The sequence below is a fragment of the Bufo bufo genome, chromosome 3, assembly GCF_905171765.1.
Source record: "Bufo bufo chromosome 3, aBufBuf1.1, whole genome shotgun sequence".
NCBI classification, from domain to species: Eukaryota; Metazoa; Chordata; class Amphibia; order Anura; family Bufonidae; genus Bufo; species Bufo bufo.
The window spans coordinates 449714446-449735989 of NC_053391.1; the positions used below are offsets into that span (position 1 = coordinate 449714446).

General features: G+C 43.2%; 1 protein-coding gene across 8 annotated transcripts in view; it reads left to right on the forward strand.

The window, feature by feature from the left end:
- Positions 1-21544, forward strand: part of INPP4A (inositol polyphosphate-4-phosphatase type I A) — a 169900-nt gene that overhangs the window by 47344 nt on the left and 101012 nt on the right. For all 8 annotated transcript variants that reach the window (XM_040425107.1, XM_040425112.1, XM_040425114.1 and 5 more), the window contains 4 exons: positions 643-704; positions 10704-10874; positions 13812-13856; positions 14537-14655. In XM_040425107.1, coding sequence (XP_040281041.1) covers positions 10784-10874; positions 13812-13856; positions 14537-14655 — 255 coding nt within the window. In that variant the 5' untranslated portion in view covers positions 643-704; positions 10704-10783. The remainder of the gene's footprint in view (positions 1-642; positions 705-10703; positions 10875-13811; positions 13857-14536; positions 14656-21544) is intronic.

Here is a 21544-nt window from a genome sequence, read left to right on the forward strand (position 1 = left end):
ATAGACAACACAGTCTAAAATAAAGGCCCTATTACAGTGGCCGAGGATTATTCCCAATAATTTCCCCGCGTAAAGGTGCCAACGATCACATCTTTAATGCGCCACCTAAAATCATTGTTTGCTGGCAGCACATCACCCTGTGTAAACAGGAATCAGTTGGCAGCAAACAATCTGAATTGGTGGATCACAGTAGCGATTGTTTGTCCCCTTTATAGAAGGGATGATTACTGCATGTAAATGCCGCCCTCCTTTCTTCTGAATGAACAGGCAGTTATTGGGACTGAAGGCCACGGATCCGGTACTGCAGGCCACCATTTTGCTGACTTCCTTTTCAGCTGCGTTTACGTGATCTTGTAAACACAGTTGAAAAACGCATCCTAGAAATATGCCCCTTTGTCTGAGATGGGAATACCTCTTTAAACCCTATTGAAATGCTGTGGTATGACCTGGAAAAGTGCTGTGCACCCAAAGCATCCCAGAAATATTGATGAACTGAAACACCTTAGCAAAATGCACAGTGTAACTGATAACTAACAAAACCAACCTAAATCCTCATGTCCTGACTGATGTAAGAATATCTTGTCACCAGGGCGATTTCTGCTGACTTGATCATAATTGTTAATCTGTGGCTTTGTTTTGCAGTGATGTATGATTGGATAAGAGGAAGATGTGATGCGATCAAGTAGAATTGACATAAGATGAAAGTAAGTACTTGCTGCTAGCCTCTGACCTGCAGGTTCATATATGCAATGGTATAGGTAAAATGTAAAATACTGTATATATATATATATATACTCACCTAAAGAATTTTTAGGAACACCTGTTCTATTTCTCATTAATGCAATTATCTAGTCAACCAATCACGTGGCAGTTGCTTCAATGCATTTAGGGGGGTGGTCCTGGTCAAGACAATCTCCTGAACTCCAAACTGAATGTCAGAATGGGAAAGAAAGGTGATTTAAAGGGAACCTGTCACCGGGATTTTGTGTATAGAGCTGAGGACATGGGCTGCTAGATGGCCGCTAGCACATCCGCAATACCCAGTCCCCATAGCTCTGTGTGCTTTTATTGTGTATAAAAACCGATTTGATACATATGAAAATTAACCTGAGATGAGTCCTGTCCCTGACTTATCTCACATACAGGACTCATCTCAGGTTAATTTGCATATGTATCAAATCGTTTTTTTTTACACAATAAAAGCACACAGAGCTATGGGGACTGGGTATTGCGCATGTGCTAGCGGCCATCTAGCAACCCATGTTCTCAGCTCTATACACAAAATCCCGGTGACAGGTTCCCTTTAAGCAATTTTGAGCGTGGCATGGTTGTTGGTGCCAGACGGGCCGGTCTGAGTATTTCACAATCTGCTCAGTTACTGGGATTTTCACGCACAACCATTTCTAGGGTCTACAAAGAATGGTGTGAAAAGGGAAAAACATCCAGTATGCGGCAGTCCTGTGGGCAAAAATGCCTTGTGGATGCTAGAGGTCAGAGGAGAATGGGCCGACTGATTCGAGCTGATAGAAGAGCAACGTTGACTGAAATAACCACTCGTTACAACCGAGGTATGCAGCAAAGCATTTGTGAAGCCACAACACGCACAACCTTGAGGCGGATGGCCTACAACAGCAGAAGACCCCCACCGGGTACCACTCATCTCCACTACAAATAGGAAAAAGAGGCTACAATTTGCACGAGCTCACCAAAATTGGACTGTTGAAGACTGGAAAAATGTTGCTTGGTCTGATGAGTCTCGATTTCTGTTGAGACATTCAAATGGTAGAGTCCGAATTTGGCGTAAACAGAATGAGAACATGTATCCAGCCTCTGATGGCTACTTCCAGCAGGATAATGCACCATGTCACAAAGCTCGAATCATTTCAAATTGGTTTCTTGAACATGACAATGAGTTCACTGTACTAAAATGGCCCCCACAGTCACCAGTTCTCAACCCAATAGAGCATCTTTGGGATGTGGTGGAACGGGAGCTTCGTGCCCTGGATGTGCATCCCTCAAATCTCCATCAACTGCAAGATACTATCCTATCAATATGGGCCAACATTTCTAAAGAATGCTATCAGCACCTTGTTGAATCAATGCCACGTAGAATTAAGGCAGTTCTGAAGGCAAAATGGGATCCAACACCATATTAGTATGGTGTTCCTAATAATTCTTTAGGTGAGTGTGTGTGTGTGTGTATATATATATATATATATATATATATATTCTAAAAAAAATATATAAAAAAACTACTTGGGGAGTATTACTTTTATCTGGGACAGCAGGTTACAGTCAGTTGGTATATTGAGTTAAATCTCTTCTTCCTAGCACACTGTTTGCCAGTGGTCTGTAAATTCATGGACAATGTGTCAGTCAAGGGGGTGTTTAGTCAATGTCCAAAATGGCAATATGGACAGTAGTATGTACTGGTGACTTGCATTATTCCTTCCTATGTGCTTAACCTACATTTGTCAATGTTAAACCTAGTCTGCCACTTCTCTGCCCAAGCCTCTAATCTATCCAGATCCATCTGTAGCAGTGTACTGTCCGCCTAATTACTTTACACAGTTTGATGACATCTGCAAACATTTATATTTTACTGTGTGAGACGTCTACAAGATCATTAAAGGGGTTGTCTGAGTTTTGTTCTTTGTATGTTTCTAACTAATCAAATGTAACAGCTTTACCATGCACTTACTGCATCTGTAGTTGCTCCTTTCTCAGATTTCACTGAGGGTCACATGACCTGTGATGTCAGCTTCTCTCCCTGCTTTGATGTTTGGTGCACCAGCTTGAGAGAGCAGATATGAGTCTGTACACAAGAAGTCACTGTGCTGGCCACACCCTCCTGCACTGGGAGCTGCTGCTGTCTGCCCTGTGTCTCCCTCCAACTGGATACTTCAGGAAAGATTAACCCCTTCAGGAGCACAGATTCAGGGCTGAAGGCTTTAATGAGTAGCTGTAGGCAGTGAGGAGACAAATGCTGGGCACAGAAGCTGACAAAGGAGTTCTGCAGAGCATTGCACACAATCAGGTAGGGAGAAGATCCTGTGTGTATCAGCAGTGTCATTGTACAGCTGGGACGTGTAGTCCTACACATACAACATGCTGCTGAGTCTCCCAGCAGGCAGACATGTCACTCAGGGCAGACTTATTCACTCCCTTTGCAGAGCAGGGGGAGGGGCAAAGATTGTTGTTATTGCAGCTAAACAAAGGGCCAAAAGAGAACCAGGGAAATAAAGAGAACCAGGGAAATGAGGAAATATACCGTAATTTTTTTTTTTACCTAAAACTTCCTTAGCTCAGTTATATATTGCTGCCCATCAGATTTACTTTGCTATATATATATTTTTTTTTCAGAACTCGGACAACCCCTTTAACCACCTCACGACCGCCTAACGCAGGGATGCATCCTGTGGGTGGTCGTTTTGTTCCTCTTCGACGCATCGGCGCGTCATCTCGCGAGACGCGAGATTTCCTGTGAGCGCACGCACACAGGAGCGCGCGTTCACAGGATCGGAAGGTAAACGAGCTGATCTACAGCCTGCCAGCGCTGTTTTGTTAACAGCGTCTGATATACCTGCTACCTGGTCCTCTGGTGGTCCCTTTTGCTTGGATCGACCACCAGAGGACACAGACAGCTCTGTAAGTAGCACCAATCACCACACTACACTACACCCCCCCCTGTCACTTATTAACCCCTGATCACCCCATATAGACCCCCTGTTCACCCCCCTGTCATTGATCACCCCCCTGTAAGGCTCCATTCAGACGTCCGAATGTGTTTTGTGGATCCGCTAAACACGGACACCGCGGATCCGCTAAACACGGACACTGGCAATGTGCTTTCCGCATTTTGCGGATCCGCACATTGCCAGAACTATATAGAAAATACCTTTTCTTGTCCGCAATTGCGGACAAGAATAGAACATGTTCTATAGGCTCTACAAAAAACGATCAGGCCTGATCTTGTGCGGCCACTTGCGTTCAGTGCGCACCACCGCAGTGACAGAATATATATTTTTTCTGATCACTGCAAAAACACCGTAAAATCGCAGCGGCGCTATAAAAAGATCACTTTTGAGGGGCATGGCGAGTTCATAGAAGATATTTTTTTTGGCACAAGTTAATGGAAATTGATTTTTCTTTTTGTTTTTTCGTTTTTTCTTACAAAGTCTCATATTCCACTAACTTTTGACAAAAAATAAAATCTCACATGAACTCACCATACCCCTCACGGAATCCAAATGCGTAAAATTTTTAGACATTTATATTCCAGACTTCTTCTCACGCTTTAGGGCCCCTAAAATGCCAGGGCAGTATAAATACCCCACATGTGACCCCATTTTGGAAAGAAGACACCCCAAGGTATTTCGTGAGGGGCATGGCGAGTTCATGTAAAATTTTATTTTTTGTCACAAGTTAGCGGAAATGGAGACTTTGTGAGAAAAAAAAATATATATAAATTTCCGCTAACTTGTGCCAAAAAAAAAAAACTTCTATGAACTCGCCATGCCCCTCACGGAATACCTTGGGGTGTCTTCTTTCCAAAATGGGATCACATGTGGGGTATTTATACTGCCCCGGCATTTTAGGGGCCCTAAAGCGTGAGAAGAAGTCTGGAATCCAAATGCTTAAAAATGCCCTCCTAAAAGGTACTTATTGGAATTTGGGCCCCTTTACGCACGTAGGCTGCAAAAAAGTGTCACACATGTGGTATCGCCGTACTCAGGAGAAGTAGGGCAATGTGTTTTGGGGTGTATTTTTACATATACCCATGCTGGGTGAGAGTAATATCTCTGTAAAATGACAACTTTGTATAAAAAAATGGGAAAAGTTGTCTTTTACAGAGATATTTATCTCACCCAGCATGGGTATATGTAAAAATACACCCCAAAACACATTGCCCTACTTCTCCTGAGTACGGCGATACCACATGTGTGACACTTTTTTGCAGCCAAGATGCGCAAAGGGGCCCAAATTCCAAAGACTATCTTTACGATTTCACAGGGCATTTTTTACGCATTTGGATTCCAAACTACTTCTCACGCTTTAGGGCCCCTAAAATGCCAGGGCAGTATAAATACCCCACAGGTGACCCCATTTTGGAATGAAGACACCCCAAGGTATCCCGTGAGGGGTATGCTGAGTTCATGTAAAATTTTATTTTTTGTCACAAGTTAGTGGAATATGAGACTTTGTAAGAAAAAAATAAATAAATAAATAAATCATTTTCCGCTAACTTGTGACAAAAAATAAAAACTTCCATGAACTCACTATGCCCATCAGCGAATACCTTAGGGTGTCTACTTTCCGAAATGGGGTCATTTGTAGGGTGTTTCTACTGTCTGGGCATTGTAGAACCTCAGGAAACATGACAGGTGCTCAGAAAGTCAAAGTGCATAAATTCACATTTTATGTTTAAAAAAAAAACCCACCATTGCTGACCTATTTTATTGCATTTATTGTATTAATTATTGGACATGTAGTGTGGCCGTGAAAACTACCCAAGGGAGCGATTTAAAGTGGATTGTATGCTAAGTGTGTCATGGCCATGTTATCTCATTATGAAGTATTGCACAGGGATAGATCTTCTTCAATTAAAGAATCACCAACTGTTGATCTGAGATTCCTCTCAACTGTATAACTAGGTGGCTTGCCCGAAGCATTTGTAATAAATTTTTAGACCTATGTGGAAATCAGAAGCCACCGCTAACAAGTTTTCCAAGTGTTGAGTCATCGCAGCAACCTAATTTTACTTTCTGCATTCTCTGTATCGTCTGTGTACAAATAAAGAAAATAAGGACATCGGCTGAGATTTAGGCCCCTTTCACACGGGCGAGAATTCCGCGCGGGTGCAATGCGTGAGGTGAACGCATTGCACCCGCACTGAATCCGGACCCATTCACTTTAATTGGGCTGTGCACATGAGCGGTGATTTTCATGCATCATTTGTGCGTTGCGTGAAAATCGCAGCAAGCTCTATATTGTGCGTTTTTCACGCAACACAGGCCCCATAGAAGTGAATGGGGCTGCGTGAAAATCGCAAGCATCTGCGAGCAAGTGCGGATGCGGTGCGATTTTCACTCTTGGTTGCTAGGTGTCGATCGGGATGGGGACCCAATCTTTATTATTTTCCCTTATAACATGGTTATAAGGGAAAACTATAGCATTCTTAATACAGAATGCTAAGTAAATTAGGGATGGAGGGGTTAAAAAATAAATAAATATTAAACTCACCTCATTCACTTGGACCTGGGAGAAAAGGACCTTTGGTGACGTCACTGCGCTCATCACATGGTCCATCACCAAAGGTCCTTTTCTCCCAGGTCCTCTAAGAAGAAGAAAGACAAGCCGGCCTGCGCGAACAAGTGGATGAGGTGAGTTTAATAATTTTTTTTTTTTTTAACCCCTCCATCCCTAATTTACTTAGCATTCTGTATTAAGAATTGCTATTATTTTCCCTTATAACCATGTTATAAGGGAAAATAATAAAATCTACACAACACCGATCCCAAACCCAAATCTTCTGTGAAGAAGTCCGGGTTCGGGTCTGGGTACCAAACATGCCGATTTTTCTCACGCACGTGCAAAACGCACTAAACGCATAACGCATTAAAACGCTTTGCACTCGCACATTTACCCGCGACGCACCCGCATCCTATACGGCCCTCAAACGCGACGCCCGTGTGAAAGAGGCCTTACTGATGCCTCTGGTTCTAATTGTTAACTTGACTGTTGCTATGTTATTTATGACCGTTTGTACATGAAACCCAGAATTGTAAAGTGCTGCGGAATATGTTGACGCTATATAATAAAGATTATTATTATTATTATTACTACATGTACGGCGGCAATGCTGTTGAGGTTAAAATCTGCACCACAGGTCAATTTACGCTGCCTTTTCTGCAGCATGTGGATGAGACTTTCTTAAATACTGCAGGTCTGCCGCACATAAATTAGTGGCGGCAAATCCACAGCGTATATGTTCTTTGTAGATATATTCTCAGATGGGGCCTGCAGAAATTTCTGTATCTGTCCAAATGATCTGAATGGGATTTACAGAAATCCATGCACAAGTTGTAGAAACCTCATTTGTAAGGAACAGATTTTTCAGTTTCAGACATTTCTGCACAAAATGTGCGACATGTGAATATCCCCTAAAACATAGTGGGGCAGATTTACTATTCCTATAGACAGGGTAAGCTTAGACCGGCTATCTAGACCTGCACCACCTTTATCACAGGGACAGGCTCGACGATATATCTGGAGCACAGATAGACGCTTTACTCTGACTATACCAACTATTGCCTTACTTACTTTGAGATAGAATTTTACGCCAGAATTCTGGCACATTTTTGGAGCAAAACAGCTTATCTTAGACCACGCTCCTATCCCGCAAAGTCAGAAAAAAGGGTAGAAACCCTAGTCATGCCAAGTGGAGTCACTTTTTAGATAAGACAATAAAGGCGTGTCTGGGTTTAGTTTGGGTTAAAAGTTAAACCCTTGTGCTTTAAGTGAAGACAAAACTTTCAGCTCACTCCAAGGATCCTTTGTCAAGCTTGACAAAGGATCCATGGAGTGAGCTGAAACGTGGCTATCACATGGGTTAATAAATCACCCACTGCTTGACACGGATACCAGTGTGCTGCCTTGCTTTCTTTTTTTTGTATATCTAGCAAGACCTTGGTCCTTGGTCTTTTTTAAGGTATTGCACCGCCTATTTGTTTGTGTGCTACTCTTCAACTCTTTTTTCGTTCTGCCCAACAGGGTTAGAAAATGATTCTAGTTCATTCTGCCAGGGTCAGAGTAATTCTGAAGTGTTAAAGGGGTATATCTCCAATTTCACCCAGGCAGCCTCCCTGACTTGAGCATCGGAGCAGTTCATGCTCCGATGCTCTCCTTTGCCCTGCAAAACGTCCGGTGACGTCACAGAACACACTGCTGGGTGGAAGCCTCCGCCCTGTAGTGTGTTATTGTAAATAAAAGAGCCCGTGCCCTGCGCTATCCAGCACAGGGCAAGGGATAGCATAGGAGCATGAAATGCTCCGATGCTTTTGTCAGGGGGGCTGCCTGGGTGAAATTATGGGTATGTCCGGGTTCACCTTTGAACCCAGACAACCCCTTTAAGTGTATTACACTTAAATTGTATTACACTTTGTTTGCCTGATACAATGCTACTGCATTATGGGTGGTGCACTGCATTGTGGGAGTGCAAAGCATCCTGGGAAGGAGAAGTCTCCAGTCTCCAGGACACATCAGCAGAGCTGTCCTATGCATGTCTCCTTCTCAAACTCCACCATCCTTGTAAAAGCATATCTGGTGAGAGATCTACCTTTGTTTCAGGGATATTGTGTTATGCAGAGCTGTTCAGCTAGTTGTAATTGTTACTCAGGGAGTTGTTATTACTGTTAGCTAGCCATGCAATCTTATGTACAGGCAGCCATTTTACCATGTGCTTCAGTGTTAATGTAATGGTATAGTACATGCTACGCTATGCTTAATACTTATACATGTTATTTGTATTTTTGTAGTTTTACAAAACAATCCTGTTTTACCAATCAATCACACTTGTACAATCTCTCACACACACACATCGCGCAGAGAGTACAACCTGTTGACCAATAAACAAGTTGGACTACAAAGAACAGTCCTCTTATTTGGAAGACAGGAATGGTTTATGCTGAATGTCAGACTGCACATTGTGTGAACATGTATGAAGACAGAACATTTACATATACCCTGTTTCCCCGAAAATAAGACAGTGTCTTATATTAATTTTTGCTCCCAAAGATACGCTAGGTCTTATTTTCAGGGATGTCTAATTTTTCCATGTCACAGGGGGATCAGAGGGGGGAATCAAAATGACACAGGAGAATCTGATGGGAAATTACCATTTTAGTACCCCTTTCTTATCCTCCTGTGTAATTTTGATTCCCCCCTCTGATCCCCCTGTGTCATTTTAAGTGACCCCCCCTGTGCCAGCAGACAGTGGATTATTTAGTCTCTCCCCCTCCCACCTTCACCAGACATCCCCCAACCACTTTATCAGACATTCCCCCCCCCCTACCTCAGTCACCCCTGTGTGTCCGTGCCGGCCAGATTCCACACAATGTGCCTGACCCCTGCCCTGCGCAACTCACTCACTGTCTAAATGTGAGTCAGCCAGACTCCTTCAGGGCAGAGCGAGCAGCAGGCGGCAGCTTGTCCTGGCGGCGGCGCGGGCTCTCTGATTTAAAGAGACCTCGCACCGCCTGAACAGCTCTGGCTGCGCTGCGGCCAATCAGTGAGCTGCGCGGCGGCGCCCGCCGCTACGATCCAGAGGAGTCAGACGCCTTACAGTAACTTCTGGGACCTTATATTCCAGGGGGCCTTATTATCGGGGAGGTCTTATTTTCGGGGGGATGCCTTATATTACAGCAAGAGGCAAAACTGGAAGTAGGTCTTATTTTCGGGGGATGTCTTATTTTCGGGGAAACACGGTGTGTGTATATATGTGGAATTATATACATAACAAACAAGTGTGAAACAACTGAAAATATGTCATATTCTAGGTTCTTCAAAGTAGCCACCTTTTGCTTTGATTACTGCTTTGCACACTCTTGGCATTCTCTTGATGAGCTTCAAGAGGTAGTCCCCTGAAATGGTCTTCCAACAGTCTTGAAGGAGTTCCCAGAGATGCTTAGCACTTGTTGGCCCTTTTGCCTTCACTCTGCGGTCCAGCTCACTCCAAACCATCTCGATTGGGTTCAGGTCCGGTGACTGTGGAGGCCAGGTCATCTGGCGCAGCACCCCATCACTCTCCTTCATGGTCAAATAGCCCTTACTTTCAAAGTTTTCCCAATTTTTCGGCTGACTGACTGACCTTCATTTCTTAAAGTAATGATGGCCACTCGTTTTTCTTTACTTGGCTTATTTTTTCTTGCCATAATACAAATTCTAACAGTCTATTCAGTAGGACTATCAGCTGTGTATACACCTGACTTCTCCTCAACGCAACTGATGGTCCCAACCCCATTTATAAGGCAAGAAATCCCACTTATTAAACCTGACAGGGCACACCTGTGAAGTGAAAACCATTTCAGGGGACTACCACTTGAAGCTCATCAAGAGAATGCCAAAAGTGTGCAAAGCAGTAATCAAAGCAAAAGGTGGCTACTTTGAAGAACCTAGAATATGACATATTTTCAGTTGTTTCACACTTGTTTGTTATGTATATAATTCCACATGTGTTAATTCATAGTTTTGATGCCTTCAGTGTGAATCTACAATTTTCATAGTCATGAAAATAAAGAAAACTCTTTGAATGAGAAGGTGTGTCCAAACTTTTGGTCTGTACTGTGTGTGTATATATATATATATATATATATATATATATATATATATATATATATACTTTTTTTTTGCATTGGTTGCTAGGCATGACTAGTAGAGTTGATTTTGTCTCTGTCAGTAAGTCCTACAAGCATAATTGCATTGACCGCAAGAGACATTTTTGTGACTCTTCCCTCTATTGTTTGGAGGAGCTGTGCACTCAGTATTGTTAGATCTCGTAGAACTGATCACAAAGCTTGACACAACCCATACAAAATGGATAACATTTGACAAATCTGATATTTTGTTACATTGTTTTGTTGGTATTTTGTTATGTTGTATCATTTCTGTATCACAACTTTTTTTTTTACTTGCCAATTTTTCAGTTCACTGACAGTTGAGAATCCAAGGATCAAGTCACTTGTCTGAGGCCTAAAAAATAGTGAGGTGCCCTCCTCATGCCGAAATGACAACAAGGCAACGCAGTCCTCGCCATGCGGCCAGGCCTCATTCTACCATCGATGTCTCCTCTGAAATGTTAGGGCTGTCACTGGCAGGTAAGTGGTTAATGTGGACAGAATTTAACACATGATATAATCATCTTGGCTTCTAGTCAATGTGAATAATTGCTTTATTTTTCTGCAATTCAACCTGTATTTCTGTGTTTCCGTAATGATTTGTCAAGGTACAGAATGACTGTCCCCAGTAGTGATTACAGACCCAATAACTACTATCCAAGATCCATCTGTGCTCATGAAATAATCTGTCCTTTCGCTGAAAAACACAAAAAAATAGGTCTTTATTCTATATTTTAGTACTAGTGACCTACCCTTAGGAGCTGCTCCCTCCACTGCAGTGCCATTATTGTCTGTGTGACTTTGTCAGGTATTGCAGCTCAATCACAAATCAGCACCATGCATTTGAATACTGTACCAGACATCTCAGTAGAGGCCTCTGTGTGAGGGACTGAAGTAAAGAGGCCATGAAGCTTTGCAGTCCTTTTGTTCTGTTTTTTTTTTTGATGAGGGTTTTAGGGTTTGGACATTGATGGCTAAGGATAAGCCATTGATGCTTAAACCTGGAAACTCCTATTAAAGGGGTTTTCCAGTGTCTAGATATTGACGACTGCCCATTCTCTGAGGGAGGTGAGCTGCAGTATGCTGGCACGGCAGCTACATGGTGGATGGAGCTTTCTGCTTCCAACTCTGTCCACTGCGTTGTTTTCTGCTGCCAAAACCAGCTTATCAGTGGGGGAATCGTACCCCCACCGATCTGATATTGATGACCTATCCAGAGGATAGATAATGTCATAATACAGAGATCTTTATCTTCCAGAGATAAAAACAGCCTTCATTAATCCAACTCATCATTTTGGGCTCCCAAGTCTATCATAGAGGTAGGGGAATGGGTGTCAGTACTAAATTTACTACAGATGCCTAATAGGTGCGTACAGGGGTAGACATAAGTATGATGTATATGTGAGTCTACATATTACATTATTTGTAGTGTTTCTGAGTACATGATATTTGGTGGATACAGTTGGATGATGGACCAAGATAAGGTTGGGGGGGTGAATGAAGAAGAGTTTGATTAGGGGATTTGATAGGCCACCCTAAAAAGATGCGTTTTTAGGCAGCACCTAAAACTGTGGATGTTGGGAATTAACCTAATTGCTTGGGGTAGGGCATTCCAGAGAACTGATGCAGCTCGAGAGAAGTCTTGGAGCTGGGAGTGAGAGGTTCAGATTATGGTGGGTGTTAGTTGTAAATTATTTGCAGAGCGTAGAGCACAGGTAGGGTGGTAGAGATGTGTGCAGAGATATAGGGGGGGGGGGGGGGGGCCGCCTTGTGGAGTGCTTTGGGGGGGTGGAAAGTGAGAAGTTTAAAGGGGTTTTCCAGCCTTCCTATCCTCAGGATAAGTCATCAATATTAAAAGCCTGGAAAACCCCTATAAATTGAATCCTGTACTGTATGGGCAAGCGATGCAAGATGAGCCGGGCTGCTGCATTCAGGAAAGTCTGGTGAGGGGAGGGCAATCAAGAGTGAGTTACGGTAACCAAGACGAGAATGGATCAGGGCAGCAATGAGGGTTTATGTTTCCATAGTAAGAAAAGGGACGGTTAAAGAGATGTTTTCGAGGTGTAGGTGGTATGCGCGGGCGAGAGATAGAATACAGGGGTGAAAGAAAGATCAGTGTCGAACATAACACCAAGACAGTGGGTATGCTGCCGAAATAAATGAAATAAGAAAGAAAGCTTGCACTTTTTCTGGCTGTTATTGAATATGAGCAGAGCCAGCTACAGAGTTCCCATCACTGCTGTAACAGCCATAGTACCGCCAGAGCAGTGACAGGCATACAACCACTATAAGGCTGCTTTCACATAAGTGTTCTTATTTCTGCTGTTCTACTTGGTTATAGGAGGACCACAACTAAAGTAATAAAAGTAATGGATCAGGCACATGACTGACACGAAAGGCGCCACAGTGAGACTCCATAGCAATAATGTAGCCTATTGGGTTCTGTTATAAGACCTGCCATTTTAGCGAATGCTGAACTATTTTGTCCTGCATTTTTTATGGAATCTACAAAATATGCTTTTCTGTTATCTATGATGTTAAAGGAGTTATGCAAGACTATAAAAAGCTCCCCCATATGCTGGGCCCCTCACACGGATTCTGCTTCCCTGGCTCCCTGCACCCTGTGCCGCTCCTGGTTCCCGCACCACCGCTGCAAGGTGCAAGGACGAGGAGCGGTGTAGGGAGCGGAGAGCCAGGTAAGTAAATTCATTGTAAGGGGCCCGGCATATGGGGGAGCTTCCTCTGCAGGGCACACAAATGTGGGCTGTTGGCTGGACACCATTGGTTAGCAGTCTAGACAACCATAACGTGTGCTTATCTGATTTATCTTAAGGCTGTATTACACAGGACGATTTTTCAGCCGATAGTCACTAACAAGCTCTCGCATAACACTCGTTAGCGATCATCTTGCTTGTTCATCGGGCAATTCAGATTTTTAAGCATGCTTAAAAATCTGCACTTGCAGGTGGCAGATCTGCTGTCTAATAGCAATCTGCTGCTGGCAAATCACTAGACAGTATGGGAACAAATGAAGGCATAGTGATCGCTCCTCCCCATGTCCCCATGATCGCATGTAAGCGCACCGGTCTCCTCCGCGATTGCCGTGAATGAACGATTCCCTCCCGAAAATTGCTTTCTCAATCATCCTGTGTAATACAGGCATTAGTAACATAGTCCTTTAGGCTCCTATTTCAGCATGAAGCCATGCTGGGCGTCTCTAATTACTAACAAGTGGAGCTTTATGGTCGCGGCGCGTACATTGATATGGCCCTGTCTAACATTCTTTACTGAAAGTGTAAGGAAAATCAACAGTGATGATGCAGAAACACAGTAGACCTCGTGTTCCTCATAGAAGAACTTTTAAAACTTGTAATGTATCTGATCACCGAGCTAAATATATTTACTTTATATTCACAGGAAATTTCCAAGATCCAGATGAACCAATTTTGGAGTTTAGCTTGGGTAAGTAGTACAATTTGCACTTCTTTATAAAACAAGGTAGATATTATAACTTCTACTTTATGAAGTCTACTTTCACACTGGCCTTTTGGCTTTCCGTTTCGGAGATCCGTTCAGGGTTCTCACAAGCGGTCCAAAACGGATCAGTTTTGCCCTAATGCATTCTGAATGGAAAAGGATCCGTTCAGAATGGATCAGTTTGCCTCCGTTCAGTCTCCATTCCTGATTGCAGCGTTTTGGTGTCCGTCTGATGAAACTGAGCCAAACGGATCCGTCCTGACACACAATGTAAGTCAATGGGGACAGATCCGTTTTTACTGACACAATATGGCACAATAGAAAACCGATCCGTCCCCCATTGACTTTCAATGGTGTTCAAGACGGATTCGTCTTGGCTATGTTAAAGATAATACAAACGGATCCGTTCTGAATGGATGCAGACGGTTGTTTTATCTGAACGGATGCGTTTGTGCAGATCCATGACGGATCCGCACCAAACGCGAGTGTGAAAGTAGCCTAACACCGCTATCTACTGGTGCAAAGGCTCAATCAAGATGTAGCTGAAATGAGTGTGTTCCTCTGTTTATATGGTGTGCCCGCTTCCTAGTAACCCTTCCTGTGAGAGGTGTAACTTGAGAAATGTGTGTCAGTGGTGATGCATAACCAGTTTTTCTCTTTCACAGCATGCAGCGAGCTTACTACTCCATCCTTTGAGCGGAAACCAAATAGTTTTGTTGCTGTTAGTGTCACAACCCCTCCTCAGGCTTTCTGGACCAAGCACGCTCAGACAGAAATCATAGAGGTGAGAATCTCTAGTCTAAAATGTCTGACTAAGGTACCTATAAACTGCCAACATACAGTGAGGCTGACTACTTTTTTCTACAATAACCAAAATAAACAAGAGAAGCAAGAGAGAAAGCTGACGCGTATGTAAATGGTTTGTACCACACTTTTTGTGCCATGCAAGAAAAGAGGGGTGTGGTCTAAGATGTGGGTGTGGCGCACCGAGAAAGTGGCATGCCTTAAAAGGGGTTGTGTCATGTAACATATTCTAAATTTTTTAAACCAGCACCTTGGCCTGAATACTTTTGTAATTGCATGTTATTTAAAATTTAGTATAGCCAGTGAGCTATTCAATAAAATGTATGTGTGTAGCATAGGGCTGCAACGATTAATCAACTTTATCGATAATATTCGATAACTGGATTCGTTGTCGACGAATCCAGTTATCGAATAATCGCCGATTCGTTGCTATGCGGGCGGGCGGTTTACTTTAAATCACTGCATCTTTATTTTACCTTACAATGAAGCTCCAGTAACAGGCAGAGCGGACAGCGGCGTAACGTCACTCCGCCTCCTTCATTCATAAAGTGGGCGGAGCAGGTGCGTCATGTGAGTGAGTGTCGTTACGCCGCCGCCTGCTCTGCCTGTTACCTGAGCTACATTGTAAGGTAATAAAGATGCGCTGACGCTGAGTAAAAGTTACTGCCGGAATAGTCTGCTGTGAGCAGCGGGGCCGGGGCTGTTATGGGAGGGGGATCTGTGGATGGCACTGCTATGGGGAGGGGAATCTGTGGATGGCACTGCTATGGGGAGGGGGATCTGTGGATGGCACTGCTATGGGGAGGGGGATCTGTGGATGGCACTGTTATGGGGAGGGGGATCTGTGCACTGTTATGGGGAGGGGGATAAGATGCTATATAGTGTCATCCACAGATCCCCCCTCCCCATAACAGTGCACAGATCCCCATAACAGTGCACAGATCCCCCTCCCCATAACAGTGCACAGATCCCCTCCCCATAACAGTGCGACCCACAGATCCCCTCCATAACAGTGCCACACACAGATCCCCTCCATAACAGTGCCACCCACAGATCCCCTCCATAACAGTGCCACCCACAGATCCCCTCCATAACAGTGCCACCCACAGATCCCCTCCATAACAGTGCCACCCACAGATCCCCTCCATAACAGTGCCACTCACAGATCCCCTCCATAACAGTGCCATCCACAGATCCCCCCCATAACAGTGCCATCCACAGATCCCCCCATAACAGCGCCATCCACAGATCCCCCCCATAACAGCGCCATCCACAGGTCCCCCCCCATAACAGCGCCATCCACAGGTCCCCCCCATAACAGCGCCATCCACAGATCCCCCTGTTTTAAGGGGGATCTGTGGATGGCACTGTTATGGGGAGGGGGATCTGTGGATGGCACTGTTATGGGGAGGGGGATCTGTGCACTGTTATGGGGAGGGGGATAAGATGCTATATAGTGTCATCCACAGATCCCCCCCTCCCCATAACAGTGCACACATCCCCATAACAGTGCACAGATCCCCATAACAGTGCACAGATCCCCCTCCCCATAACAGTGCACAGATCCCCCTCCCCATAACAGTGCGACCCACAGATCCCCTCCATAACAGTGCCACACACAGATCCCCTCCATAACAGTGCCACCCACAGATCCCCTCCATAACAGTGCCACCCACAGATCCCCTCAATAACAGTGCCATCCACAGATCCCCCCCATAACAGTGCCATCCACAGATCCCCCCATAACAGTGCCATCCACAGATCCCCCCATAACAGTGCCATCCACAGATCCCCCCCATAACAGTGCCATCCACAGATCCCCCCCATAACAGCGCCATCCACAGGTCCCCCCCATAACAGCGCCATCCACAGATCCCCCTGTTTTAATATGGCCTTTGAACATAATTTTTCAAGTAAAATCATATAAACCTCTTTTTTTGTAATTTTGGTGTTTTTTCCCGATTAATCGATAAAATTATCGACAACTAATCGATTATTCAAATAATCGTTAGCTGCAGCCCTAGTGTAGCGCCACCTGCTGTTTGTTTGTTTTCCTTATTTTTTTGTCTGTTTTACTGAGCTGGTCAAACGTGCTCAGTTATATCTTCTACTGCCACTAGCCATATGTTCAGGTATTGTCTCATGAAGTAATTAGCTGATTCCTTCAGGTCTAGCTTCTGAAACCCCCAATAATCGGCTATGATCATAGGGGCAATTTGCAACCAGCCACATGAAAGGCAGGTTGTTCATGTAATTAATGGATTGGAATTGGGTCACCATAGTGGCAGCCGCAGATAATTAGCAGCTCTTTGCTATGGCTTATAGAGGAAGGTCCCAAGCCTGGCTCTTTAACTTCTTTGTTTGTACTTTTAGCATGGCAAATATTCTCGCTTAAAGGGGTTGACCACTTTCAGACTACTGTTGATCACTGTGTATGTAAGATGACTGTATGACTTACTAATATAGCCTTTGTTGAAATTCTGCACCATTTTCTATATTTTTAAGATATGCCCCCTTGTTTACAAAGTCTTTTGTGCTGTCCACACAGAGGTCTTGTCTATAAGATGGCGGCTGATGGAGGGTCATGTGACCAGGCAAATCTCCTCCATGTGATGTCTCGTCTGTTCAGACACACTGTACCTGCCATTTGTACATGTACTGTTGGGGGTTTAGTGCAGGTGCAGTTTGTTAGAATTTAGGAGGCTGAGTGATGTGTCTGGTCACACTACTCTCCAACAGTGGACATCTTATAGACAGGACCTCTATGTGGACAACACAGAAGATTTGCCCAAGAAAGGGACATGGCTTATGAAATATAGCAAACCGTGCAGAACATCAACAAAGGCTGTATCAGTAGGTTCCATATAGGCATTTTACATACACACTAGTCAACAATAACCAGAAAATGGACATCCCTTCTAACTTTTAACCAGAGAGACTCCCTCTGTAGTGGGTCTATCAGAGCTACGCACATTACACTGACTAGTGCAGTGTTCTTCTGAGGGCATCTTTTATCTAGGCCTCTCAGAAGAACAATAGAACTGTCATACTGTCATCCCAATTCTATGTCTACTATTATAAAGAGGGTTACCTTGTTGATACCATTTTTCCCTCACAACTACAATGATCTGAACATTTTTATATATTGTCCTGACTGCTCAGAATGACAATATTTCTTATTTAATTTTCAATGGTATAGTACTTCCAAAATGAAAAATGGAAATAGCCAAAAATTCTAAATAAAAAATGTTTTCTATGACTATTCAATGAGATTTATCAAAACTGGTATAAAGGAAAACTGGTTTAGTTGCCCATAACAACCAATCAGATTGATCCTTTCATATTTCAAAGCTGCAGCAGTTCTGATAAATCTCCGTAATTGAGTTTTAAAAATACCCATTTGTAATGGAAGTGTCACTTTAACCACTTTCCAACCGCCCATTGACTATAAACTTCCTGGGCGGTCGGTTTTATCTCTGATTGGATGTTTCTGAATGTCCTTACAGAGATGGCAGCTGCACACTAATTGTGCAGCTGCTGTGCCGGGGGCCCGCTGTCAGTGACAGCAGGGCACCCCAGAGAGAAGGCAGGGACCATGCCTGGGTGTCCCTGCCTTCTAGATCGCTGCATACACAGCGTTCACCGAGTGCTGTGTATACAGATCAGGAAACGCTATGCCGCTTCCTGTCCGGGCCCGGTGGTCATGTGACCGCCGGAGACGGGGGGAGTGCAGGAGCTGTCTTCCATAGACCCCATTCAGCCCTGCACTGAGGCTGTACAGCCCTGTGGGGTGTATTTCCATTGTAACTTGTGCTGCTATGTCAGCCCCAGTTACAGGAGAAATCAATAGTTAAATGTCCCCCATAGGTCTTGTATAACTTTATGGGGGGACACAAAAGTGTAAAATAAAAATAAATAAATAATTTTACATTTTTTTTATAAATTCCCCCCAAATCTGTTATTTAAAAATGTTAAAAATAGAAGAAATATAAATAAAATAAAAATAGACATATTTGGTATCACCGCGTCCGCAACAACCAGCTCTATAATATCATATGAACTACCCCATCAGGTGAACGCCGTAGAAAAATAAATAAACATTACACCAAAACAGATTTGTTTAGTTAGCTCACCTCCCAAAAAGCAAAACAAGTCGTATGTACCTCAAAATGGTAGCAATAAAAACATCATCTCATCCCGCAAAAAATTAGCCCCCACACAAGACCATAGCCAGAAAAAGAAAAAAAATATGGCACTAAGAAAATTGCAACACAAAAACATGATTTTTTTTTTTAAATGCTCTTATTGTGCAAAATGTAAAAAAAAAAAAAAATAGACATACTTGGTATCGCCGCTTCCGTAACAATTGGCTCTACAAAAATATCACATGATCTACCCCATCAAGTGAACGGTGTAAAAAAAAAAACTAAGAAAAATTATGCCAAAACAGCTTTTTATTTTTAGTTACCTCACAAAAAACAGCAATCAATCAAAAAGTCGTTTGTACCCCAAACTAGACATATTTGGTATTGTTGCGTCTGTAATGACCGGATCTATAAAAATATCATATGATCTACCCCATCAAGTAAACAGTGTAAAAAAAAAATATTTGAAAATGACGCCAAACAGTTTTTTTTGTGTGACTTCACCTCCCAAACAAATTTGATAAAAAGCAACCAGAAATGTACCCCAAAATGGTGCCAATAAAAACTACAGCTTGTCTCGCACAAAATAAGCCCTCACGGGGCTCATTCAACAAAAAATAAAAAAAGTTATCGCTCTTAAAAACCCTGGCAGAAAATTCCATGTTAGAAAATTCAGATGCCACTCCCTTTTGAGCCCTGGCGTATCCACAAATAACAGTTTATGACCACAGTTGGGATGTTACTGTATTCAGGAGAAAGTGGATAGTAAATTGTGGGTGGATATTTTCCGGTTATCTTTTGTGAAAAAGAAAGTTTGGGCCTAAAGCACCATTTTATTGTAAAATAAAAAAATGTAATTTTTCATTTTCACACCCAAGTATTAAAAATTCTATGAAACAGCTGTTGAGTGAAGTGCTCACTGCACCCCTTAAACATTCCTTGGGTGGTGTAGTTTACAAAATGTGGTCTTTTTTTGGGGGGTTTCACTGTGGGAAAACCTCAGGGTCTCTTCAAATGCAATATGGTGCTTAAAGACCATTCCAGCAAAATCTGCCCTCCAAAAACCTTATGGCGCTCCTTGCCTTCTGTGCCCTGCTGTGTGCCCAAACAGCGTTGTGTACGACCACATATGGGGTGTTTCTGCAAAATGCAGAATCAGGGTAATAAATATTAATGTTTGTTTTGTTGTTAACCATTGATGTGTTCCAGGAAAAAATGTATTAAAATGGAAAATCGGCAAAAAAAGTAAAATTTTTAAATTTCACCTCTATTTTGCTTTAATGCCTATGGAATACCTAAAGGGTTAGCAACATTTTGAATAGTTTGAGGGGTGTCATTTCTGAAATGGGGTCATTTATGGGTTGGTTCTGTTATGTAAGCCCCACAAAGTGACTTCAGAACTGGACTGGTCCTTAAAAAAGTTTTTATTTTCTTAAAAATTTAAAAAATTGCTTCTAAAATTCTAAACCTTCTAACGTCCTAAAAGAATAAATTACATTTCCAAAATGATTCCAACATTAAGTAGACATATGGGGAATGTTATTTAATGAATATTTTATGAGACATCACTATCTGTCTTAAAAGCAGAGAGATTCAAATTTAGAAAACTGTGAATTTTTTCAAATTTTCGGTAACTTTTTGATTTTTTTTTATAAATAAAGGTAAAACATATTGACTCAAATTTACCATTAACATGAAGTACAATGTGTCACAAGCAAACAGTCTCAGAATGGTTTGGATAAGTAAAAGTGTTCCAAAATTATTACCACATAAAGTGACACATGTCAGATTTGCAAAATTAGGCCTGGGGTAAATGGCCCAGTCTGGAAGTGGTTAATCTGGTCGCAGAAGGCCAAATCTCTCATAGACAGTGGTGGATAATTATCAAAACTGGTATAAAGGAAAACTGGCTAAGGCTACTTTCACACTAGAGTTGTTTAAATCCGGCGTTCAATTCCGACACCGGAACTGCCCACCGGATCCGGAAAAACGTGTGAAAACGGATTACATTTGAATCCTGATCAGGATTTTGATCACAATGAAAAAATGCATTGGAAAAAACGGATCCGCCATTTATGGACTTTAACTTTTTTTTTAAAATTTTTCGGGTTTAACATGCAAAATCCGGATCCGGTTTGACTGAACACACGGCGCCGGATCAGGCGTTAATGCAAGTCAATGGGAAAAAGACCGGATCCGGCGTTCAGTCAAAGTGTTCAGGATTTTTGGCCGGAGGTAAAAAAACAACATGCTACGGTTTTCTGAAAAGCCTGATCAGTCAAAAAGACTGAACTGAAGACATCCTGAACGGATTAGGCCTCTTTCACACTTGCGTTGTCCGGATCCGGCGTGTACTCCACTTGCCGGAATTACACGCCGGATCCGGAAAAACGCAAGTGTACTGAAAGCATTTGAAGACGGAGCCGTCTTCAAAATGCTTTCAGTGTTACTATGGCAGCCAGGACGCTATTAAAGTCTTGGTTGCCATAGTAGGAGCGGGGAGCGGGGGAGCAGTATACTTACAGTCCGTGCGGCTCCCGGGGCGCTCCAGAATGACGTCAGAGCGCCCCATGCGCATGGATGACGTGTCCATGTGATCACGTGATCCATGCGCTTGGGGCGCCCTGACGTCACTCTGGAGCGCCCGGGGAGCCGCACGGACGGTAAGTATGCTGCTCCCCCGCTCCACTTTACCATGGCTGCCGGGACTTTAGCGTCCCGGCA